General features: G+C 37.6%; 1 protein-coding gene across 1 annotated transcript; it reads left to right on the top strand.

Annotated features, from left to right (window-relative positions):
* Nucleotides 1-4214: 4214 nt before the first annotated feature.
* pyya (peptide YYa) lies at nt 4215-9809 on the top strand. The gene is made up of 4 exons (XM_069674153.1): nt 4215-4318; nt 6308-6495; nt 9289-9369; nt 9475-9809. The coding sequence occupies exons 2-4, from the start codon at nt 6308-6310 to the stop codon at nt 9497-9499; spliced, it is 294 nt and encodes a 97-aa protein (XP_069530254.1). The 5' UTR covers nt 4215-4318; the 3' UTR covers nt 9500-9809.
* Nucleotides 9810-10191: the final 382 nt, after the last annotated feature.

Genomic DNA, 10191 nt, shown 5'->3' with positions numbered 1-10191 from the left:
AGAAAAATATTTAGGATAATCTAACTTTTTCTCTGATTTTCCTACCACATGTTTGCAGTGAGGTCTATAGAGGAAAATATTACTGAGACAGAGAGGAAGAAAATGAGAGGATGAAGAGTATTACATTCAAAATATTTAAGGCTAAGTTACAGTTGGATGTCAAGCTAGTATCTTTCTCCTGTGTGTGTGTGTGTGTGTGTGTGTGTGTGTGTGTGTGTGTGTGTGTGTGTGTGTGTTTGTGTGTGTGTGTGTGTGTTTGTGTGTGTGTGTGTGTGTTTGTGTGTGTGTAGGTGTGTGCGTGTGTGTGTGTGTTTGTATTTTTCTCAGGGAAAAAGAAACAATGAAGGAGTGAGCAGAAGGAGACAAAAAGAATGCTAATTTGTTGAGCTGTGTAATGAAATCTACTCCAATAAGACTTTCACTCTGATTTGGCTCAGTAATATTTAGTTTCACAGTTCAAAACACATTTCTAGAAAGGACCATGCAGAGCTGCAGAGGTTTGGATGTTTAAGCCATCTAGCAACAAACTGCTTTTTCCATCTCCCCCCCTAAAATGAACATTTGCGATTAAATATCACCTTCCAAACACAGCATCCATCACAGTGAGCAAATAATCTGCTGCATTTATTAATCATCAAGCTGTTTCAGAATCCAGTGGCACAATTACATTTATATGATTAGTTTTGACACTTTGCATTGTAAACCGATATCTGATTAATGCTGGAACTGTGCTGAGTTACATATATCAAGTTTTACACATCTGTGCTTATTTGCTTTAATAGCCCAAGGCTTTATGTTATTCCTAAACAGTAATGAGCAAAAGAGAGATGATTGCATGTAACATAATAGATGTGTGGTTGGTTGTGATTAATATCCTTTCTACCTGTTATTTTGCAGATATGTGATGAATTCAAAAATAGCCTCCTGGTGTTCTGAAAATATATACTGTAGAATCTTTTTAAAGCAGGCACAATGAAATGTTTTTACCACTGTGGACCATTGGACAATTTTGTGCTAATCAATCCAATATCTCTGTGTGTCTTTATTTACGCACATGATCTTTTTAAGCATAGGGCATTTGATGTTTGGCACTAAATTTAAAGTACAGCTCAGGCTGGAAGGAATATATTTTGTGGATCAATTAAAATTGGATCCTCTAACTTTTCCTCCTTGGAAAAGGAATTTACAATGCTAATGTTTAATAAACTTTATTTTCGGCTTGTGTGTGAAATCAACCGTTGCCTATTGTTGTAAAATATCAGTGGTTAGAGTTTTTTGAATGTAGTTCACATGATTGGTATTGATTTGATTCACATGACATTAGAAAAGACTTCAATTTACTTTGATCTTCAACTGTGTTAATTTCCTGTTATGATGCTGTTGTTGACAACTAAAACCTGACAATAACTGCTGTTACTTAAACTTTGTTGTCTTGAGTCTTTAGGGCCTATTTTCACATTGTACTTCATCTCTTCGTGTTCTCCTTTGTTCTAAGCAATGTAACCAGTGGCATTAGTAAGGCTCTTTTAGCCATCTTGGTATTGTTCTATCCCACACTCCCACATGCATTGTCTCTATTTTGATTTGGATCAACCTAATTTGTATGAAAATGAGTCCCCTGTGCAGACAGGAGGGTCAGTATGTGTTATTGATCTGGAACACGTATTGTGGAGCTTGGAAATGTCTATTTATTTTTCCTTTTTCATTAGATAATTTAAAGTTTATGTTATATTTATATAAAGGCAGCTGATTAGGCTGTCTACAGATGCAATACTTGTAATATTGTGTTGTGGTATGATGTCATAAAGAAGATAATTGATGGGCTGTGCCAGTATGTACCCTTGCAACTGGTTTGAAAGGACTCTTTTTATCTCAAAAAGCTAAAGCACCGTTTTCTCTGTATCTATGTCGACCTTTTGCCAAGATCCTTTATTTGAAAACCCCCCTCACACTTAGGATAGGGATAAACCTTTAGCTCTGACCATAATTTGGTCAGAACTACAATACAAGACAGTATCTTAACGTTTCTAAAGTGACAACATCAGGTTTCAGAAAGTTTCATCCCTAACCCACTTTGTCACTAAAGCCTTCCCTGCCAACATTAAAAGAAATTGAATTATTTCCTTATGTACCATCAAAGGATCCGGCACACTTCCTAATTGGCATAAAAGTGGGCCAGGAGGCAATAAATTTGATATTTTAAAGTGAAAACGTTTAACTCCTATACCCTGTTAAGGGGGAATTGTTGCTTTCTGATCTAGTATTAACAGTAGTAACACAAATCTAAAGACGGTGGAGCATCATACTCCAAATGTAAGAAAAACTGAGATGGAGTTTGAGCTGCAGGAATATAACAATAAACAATGTTACATATTAAGTAGCATCTGTAGTGGATATAAAATAATACAACACAAAACAGCTACATTGGATGATATAACTCCTTCAAAGAATGTTGTTGTCAGAAAAACTGCCAGGCCCTGTGTCATTGGTTTCACCTTCTTATAAGCTAATAATTATTATTACTATTATTAGTATTAATCTACATTTAAATAATGCATTGACATATGTTATTTAGTATTTATATACATCTGCAGAATTTAAAAAAAGCAAATAAAAGTCTGATAGGTATGTCTCTTGGGTGTGCCTAGATGTTTTTAACAAGAAAAAAAAGGTGAATCATCTTCAGAAAAACTGAGCAAGAGGGTTTTAGGAAGAACTTTCTTGCAAAGAACATCAGGTGAAGGAGGCCCAAAGTCATTTGGAACCCTGTCAGGCCTTGAGCTCTTCAGGAGGGGATGGCGGTCAGAGGATTAACCTCAGCTTATGGTCAAAGCATCCTTATAGGGAACCAGTCTAAATGCACACGGTATAGACATTACATTATGCCATCAACATTTACTTCATAATGATACATTCAAGCAGAAAAGTCTAACATCCCTTTAACTTTACTTTATTTATGCATAATTACTTCTTGACCCCATGATTTTTACATCAAGCCAGTCTCCCAAGCACCTGGAGGTTGAGCCTGATGTTGTGAAGAGTGTATTCTAAAGAGACAGAATTTGTTGTTTAAAATGGATTATTTTAATGCGTGCATTATGTGTCGGCCAGGGGAATATTACAGATTTAGATCTGAAAGGTGACCCTCTAAGACGATGACAGATCTGGGTTCAAGCTGCAGATGCAGGCCAGACTTAAGCTACAACCAGAGAGGGAGCTCAGGGCTGCCACGAACTCCTGCTGAAAGGGGAGAAAAGGGGAGGTCGCTCAGGAGGTAGATGGATACCTGAGGGAGGCTTGATGGAGCAAGGTCATGCATGAATCTATACAGTACACGTGTATTTGCGTCAAGGCTGTGCAGAGCTGAGACACACGTCATCACACTTCCTCAGTGACAATGACACAACTAATCTCCAATTCAAAGCCTCGTCTGTCTGTCTGTTAGCCAGTCTCGATCTTCCCCATTTATAACCAGAGCTCCACCTAGTGGCCAGATTATGCCACCATTCATTATCTAAATAGTTAATTTCATGCAATTTGATATGTGGAGAGAGGCTAAGCCACTTTATTGTTCTAATCCAATTTAATTTTGCTCTTAAACAGACACATTGTGAGATTCATAATATAGACACATAATAATTCTAGTGATTTATTCCAAGTTTGCTGCGCACTGTATCATTGTTGCAGTTACTCCCAAAACACAGTCTCAGCGAGTAGGATGGGTCATTTCACACGTAAGAACAAATGGATGGATAAAGTGATATTTGATAGATTTTCTTTATTCACTTAAATCTAATATGCATTTAGAGGTGTTTGTAATTTTGAGTTCTGGGGAATAGGACAATTAAGCAAGTGTAGATTTAGTCTGTGACCAGTTTGGAGATTTTGTGGAGAAAGCAGATGGAAATCAGTAAACATCCTTTTTTTTTCTCCTACGATGCAGCTTCTGCTTGTCATGGAACAAAATGTCATCTGTCAACTTTATCAGAAACACAGGACTGACGGCGTGACCGTCTCGTTAGTAATGTCTCCATCATCATCACCATCTGACGCATTCGGCCTCTTCACCCATCCTTTCTCTTAGCACACACATACGCACCAAAACATGCACGCACTGTGGTGTAACCCCTCCCTCCTCCGGCAATGCTAAACTATAAAAATCACATCTGTCGGAGTTTGAAACCAGCCAAACTTAGCGACCCACCGAGTAAAAACTGATCCGAGAGGAGAGAAGAAAAAAAAAGAGAACTTGCTGCTGTGAGAAACCACCTGTGGTTCCGACTTCTATCATCCCTGTAACCTCCAAAATCTTCTCAAAGTAAGTCTTTGCACTTATCACTCTTACTATTGAAATATTAACGAACCATTTGAACATTCATGCGCATTTGATTCCAATGAATAATAAGGGTTTTGTCTCATGCAGGTACTGATAATAAGTCCTACAAAGAAGTTAAATGGCACTGTTTTTGCAAAGACACCTTTCAACGTTTTTATTCGGCAAAACTTTCAAACTTTCTTGTCAAGGATAAATGTTTTGATTAGCCACTGCATTTTTTCTTGAACTTTTGCACGTAAAAGAAATTGCAACCCGTCCTATTATGTCATTGACCCAAAACGATTACATGCTGTCTTTCTTAACTTAATGGTTAACTAATGGTTAAGATAATGACTTTTAAACTGTCTGTATGAATTGTTTGGTGCTCTTTAGAACAAACGCGATAGGATAGGGCACCATAACGGTAGCAAACTTAGTAAATCTACCAACTGAAATGTCGTTACGTGTTTGTACTGGCTTTATTGATTGATTCAAGTCCTAGCTCTGAGTTTGTGTTGATGCATTAAGTTTTAGCTAAAGTAAGATCACCTTCATGAGGGGGCTACTGGGAGTGCTTTCAGCACCACGGACAGCGCAGAGATTTTAACCAAATCTGACCCACAGGTTTTGTTATTGGCTTCTTCTTATTTATCACAATTTTGCAGAAATATACAGCAAAACTGACTTGCTTTTATGGTGCTTCCCGGGAAACGGTCAAATGAGCGTGGTTTTGTACTCAAAACACCACAGACAGTTATACATAGATTGCGATTTATCCCAAGAAGCTGTAAAAGCATTGACGCCTTTAGAAGGATGAGGATGATTTGAGAATGAGAATAAGGGAATTACAGCATGAAAGGGTAGTTAAAGAATAACCTGTTACAAGTCAATCTTAACACCCAACGCTGCATTATTACCTGCAGATTTTAGTGATTTTTAAAATAGGTTTTCTATTCAGTTCTTCATGACGCAACTCAAACAGAAAAAAATAAGTTCATAAAGATAGGCCTATATTTTGCGTACAGTAGAAGTAAAAATAATTTCAATAATTACTTCCGTCCACTACTAAAACTACTGGTTCCAACTTGCAAAAAAGCTATAGCCTATTTTGGCAAAATTGTAACACGCGTGTAAATGATAAAGGATCCGACTCACGAACGACTAGCCTAAAATTTCTTCCTCGCAAGCATACCGTTTTTTTGTAACAAGCTGTCATGTTCATTAAGTTTTTCAGTCTCAGAATCGATGTGTTGTATGTACATGCTAACAGAGGTTCTTTACGAATGTTTGCATTTGCAATGTATGCATTTAATAACTGTATAGATCCTTTATGTCAATTTATACACTTTCTGAAATGGTATGACCAACATCCTGTCTGACCTGGACGTCTTCGAGAGTTTTTTTTTTACAACGTGTAAATTTCCAACATCGACTTAGGGCTGACTTTTCAATCCATTTACCTCATCTTCCTTAACATCTAAACAACAGCGAACCATGAAAGCCTGACAATCAGTCAGTCTACAGCCTGAAGAGTTTTTTTTATTACATGATAGTAAGTTGTTTAGCTGCTTCCCACACCTCTATTTCCCCCTCAGCCAACTGAGCCTGAGCAAACATTTCCCAGAACAACAAATGACACATGCAGTTTTCTGAGTTGTTGCTGAATTAATTAAATCAAACATCTGTTACAGGAGATACAATTTTCTTTATTTTATTGATTTGTCAACAAAACATAATTTTATTTAGAGCTTTTTTCTTTTCATTAATCTATTTTTTGACTCATGATGCAATGAAAAAAATAGACCTTAATCCCATAGAATGATAATCAAAATAGTTGGAGATTAACTTGGTATCCTACTCGTTCCTTAACACAAATCCATTCTCCCCTGCCTGGTAAATACAATTAGCACAAGAAACCATTTTTCCCAGCTGGTCATCCGAATGATTGTATTTGGATTCCAATGCTCCCCACTTCTTGCTGCCCTATAACAGATGGCCATGATGCTTAAACCATGGACGGTGCTGGTGGTCGTGGTGCTATGTGTGTTAGTGTGTCTTGGAACACTGGCGGACGCCTACCCCCCGAAACCTGAGAACCCTGGAGAAGATGCTCCACCTGAAGAGCTGGCCAAGTACTACACAGCCCTGAGGCACTACATCAATCTGATCACCAGGCAGAGGTATGTGCACATGTTTCATACAAAACATCTACAGGGAATGACAAAGAGGATTGTGTTATAAAAATAAAAAGACTATACTTATGTATAACAGCCAAATTATCCTGTGAGGATGTTTTATCTCTGTGTAATGGACTACATATAGATTCCCAAAGATTTAAGAAACTATTCCCCAAACTAATTTCAGGTCTTAAGCTAATCAAACTGTAAATTAGTGAGCCTTTCATACATCTTTTTTAATCCCTTTTGTCCAGATTTCATTTTGCTTTATTCAAGTCATTATAGTGACCAAGATCTATGAGATTCCCACTCGTTCTTAAGCCTGGAGCTCTGTCGATGTGTGATGCGCTTCTTCCTCCTCCACCACCCCCTCCAACCCTTTGCCAGCACACGGTAGCTTAACCGATTAGATTACGAGCCACTCTCCAAAACCTCCAGGCCTTCACATCAACAGGATCAGAGCAATAAAGTGGGCACAGATGGACCCAAGGAAGAATCCCAAATCCAGTTAACAGGGCCTGAGCTGTAGCCTGCTGCTGTCAGGTATAGAAATCATCAGTGTCAAAACCAAATGTATTTATTTTTTATTTGAAGCTCATGAGCTATCTCTTCTTATTCATGAAAACCAAATAGGCCATTGATATTTACACACTTGGTTTAAAGAATATACTTATGTGATAAAAAGTCAATTTGTTTTAAGAAAAAACTGTCAACATTTCACAGGGGAGTGACAGATGAAGAAATATGTGATATGATTTATGACTTATTAAGGTTATTTAAAGGTTGTGCTTTATCAAATTAGATAGGGAAGTGGCGGCTGCCGGCTTTTCACTCCATGATTGATGGACTTACTAGTTTATAGCCCTGATCATTGTAAAAAATATTCTCATTATACAACACGTTGATTTTTCAGAGGGAATGTTTTGAAAGAGCTGCTCTACTTAACAAAAAAGGAAGTAAAGGAAATAGCATTAACTATGAAAATACTAATATTTAAAACATTATAGAGACTTTGTTTGACAGCGGTTTGTGCCTCTAATATAAAACATTTTTCAAACAATTTAATTTAGTCTGTTGTATTTGGATATATTGACCTTACCTTATATATACAGGAGATACAGAAAACACTTATCTACCTACCTGGAAAGGAAGTGCAACATTTTCTTAACATCCAAAGGGTAAGGAACATCTGTGTTTTAGAAAAATAATAAGAGCAGTATGTGTTGTTAAAGTACAGCCTTCAGGTTTTACAAAGATGGACGATTTTTGGGGGGAGAATCAGAAGGCTCAGAGGTGATGTTAATTCAGGAAAGGCACAAGGTAAAATTCTATTTTTGAAAGGTAAAGTAAAATACACTGGAGTGAACAAAAACAAGAATAGAGAGAGAAAAGGAAAGACAATCAAACAGGAAGGACAGAAAACATATATTACAAAAGAGATATAAGAGAAGAAAATAAGGAAAAAGCCAGTCAGACAGATATTAAGATAAACCAGAAAGACTCACGGAGATATGTGGGAGCAGACGGGCCATTATCAGAGCAGAAACATTTAACATCCTGATGTGTCACACTGAGTGCCAGCTGAGGCAGAGCATGTGCGTTGCTTGTCTGCTTTTCTACAGGGCAAACCCCCCCCCCCCCCCCCCCCCCCCCCCACACACACACACAGAAACACCTCTGTGTGTGTGTAACGAAGCATAAGATTGGCTGTTAGGGTCATAGGAGGAGGTGAACAGGTGGTTGATGGGAAAACAGAGATATGGCAGGTTGCGCCACAGGGTTTGTGCAAAATGATGCTGTTTCACACTGATACCCAGAAACAAACACACACTCATTACTAACAAAACGTTCTGTTAAACGGCTCTGTGATTTTACATGTGCAGCTCTCTTGGAACCCACGAATTCCTTATCAAAAGAATGATAGGACTCATCATGACTTGGAAAATACACTCTCTTACACACAAAAGCGTCAACACACACAAACATATTGTAGCATGCACAGTCTGAATCTGACTGTGAAATTAAAGCATTAGGAATAAAGGAAGGGGAAGTGAGCAAATATATAAGGCAGACAGGTAAGAGGACACAGACAGAGAGAGGAGACGGCCTTCAGTTTTTCAGAATATATTACATGATATTCATTTCAAAAGACTTGAGATATTAAAGGAAAAATAGTTTCTTTGTTCAAAGAGGAACTCAAGTGATTTTGTAAGTAAAGGTCATCTAATGAGTCGAGAGCTGCTCAGCCTGTGAAAACGGTTGCATAATGTTTAAGTGATGTCATCAGGATTGTCTAGGCTTAGCAACTATCAGTATATAACAAAAAACTTAATAGAAAATGGAGGTGTGGAGTTTGACATATGATGGCATTTTTCAAGCACGGAAGATTAAGATAAAAAAGATGACTCTAATTGCATTATGGGAAACACAAGATCCAATGTTTTAACCCATAGTATTATGTAAACCCAATATGGACCACCGGTTTTATTAGTCTCTGAAGAGTCCCAAATTGTTATTGAAGTGCAATACTCTAACACATTTGCAGCATATGAAATATGATCTTAAGTGAATCCTGTTAGCTGATGGGAATGTGATTAGTTTTGCAATAATTCAGTCAGACACAAAACCACAGGACAAACTATCATTTTTGCCTGATGATGGTGTTGGATGAGAATTGGAGGGCTCACCAGATTTATTAAAATGTACTGTCTGAACCAAATTTCGTTCCAATCTATCAAATAGTTGTCAAGATGCTGCTAGCATGTCTTGGAAGTGCTCTCCTTCTCTCTCTCCCAGGTATGGAAAGCGTTCAGCTCAGGAGGATGTGGTTGCAGAGCTGTTGTTCGGTGGCGACAGCAACAGAGGCCAGAGATCACGGTAAAGGCCCTCACACACATAAGCTAAGGGAGTCATGTGACCCTCAATGAATACATATACATGTTTATTATTAATACAAGCATCCTTTTATTTGTTCTTCCACAGATACGAGGACTCCTACATGTGGTGACTCTGCCATGTTTCTCACTCCTCATCAGGCATTCCCTCTAGGTGCATCCCACAATGCACCTTGAGGGGCCGAAATGTGCCTCTCACCTTTTACCCCTAAACACCCAACCCCAACCAGTGACCTTCACTGACCAGAAATCCAGCTGTCTCATTTGTCACTGTCTCCAATTTATCTCAGTAAAACCCAATTGCACATAATTTACTATTGAAATAAAATATATCTATATAAGATCATAGCTACTAATTAGAATGTGGAACTGTGTCTGTTTGTATGTGAACATTAATGTCCCTCCACTGTCCAACGCTGTTTAGAGGAGGAACTTTTTGTTTTATGTTGCTGCTGTAAAAAGCAACATCAGAATAACTTAATAAAACGTTTCTGTGTGATTAAAATTTGTTGATGAATTACCTTCTTTGGGGACTCGTTAAATGACACTCAAAGGGGCTGGATATCTCATTTTAAACAGTCTGTGTCCCTCTTTGTTCATAATCGAGCCACACTTTAATATAAAATAATTATAAGCACTTTTCAGACTATAATTTACAGTATAATTAAAAACAAAGGGAGAATTGCTAAGGAACTCATACTTTATAAATTATTAATTTTTTTTTTTTATGTATTGTTAACAAATACCTTGAAAATAACAAAATCAACGATGTGTTAGTCCATCTTTACATACTTTCAGACAGACT

Source organism: Semicossyphus pulcher, unplaced genomic scaffold, assembly GCF_022749685.1.
Source record: "Semicossyphus pulcher isolate SPU_LCO1_2020_fin unplaced genomic scaffold, fSemPul1.0.p SCAF_23, whole genome shotgun sequence".
NCBI lineage: Eukaryota > Metazoa > Chordata > Actinopteri > Labriformes > Labridae > Semicossyphus > Semicossyphus pulcher.
Note: the sequence above shows the minus strand (reverse complement) of the source record. Positions and strands in the feature narration are given on the sequence as shown.

Bases quoted from the DNA above. Each gene is read 5' to 3' on its own strand.
- pyya (XM_069674153.1), top strand. From the start codon at position 6,308: ATGGCCATGATGCTTAAACCATGGACGGTGCTGGTGGTCGTGGTGCTA. The intron at 6,496-9,288 runs GTATGTGCACAT...TCTCTCTCCCAG, and splicing joins AATCTGATCACCAGGCAGAG to GTATGGAAAGCGTTCAGCTC. The intron at 9,370-9,474 runs GTAAAGGCCCTC...GTTCTTCCACAG, and splicing joins AACAGAGGCCAGAGATCACG to ATACGAGGACTCCTACATGT.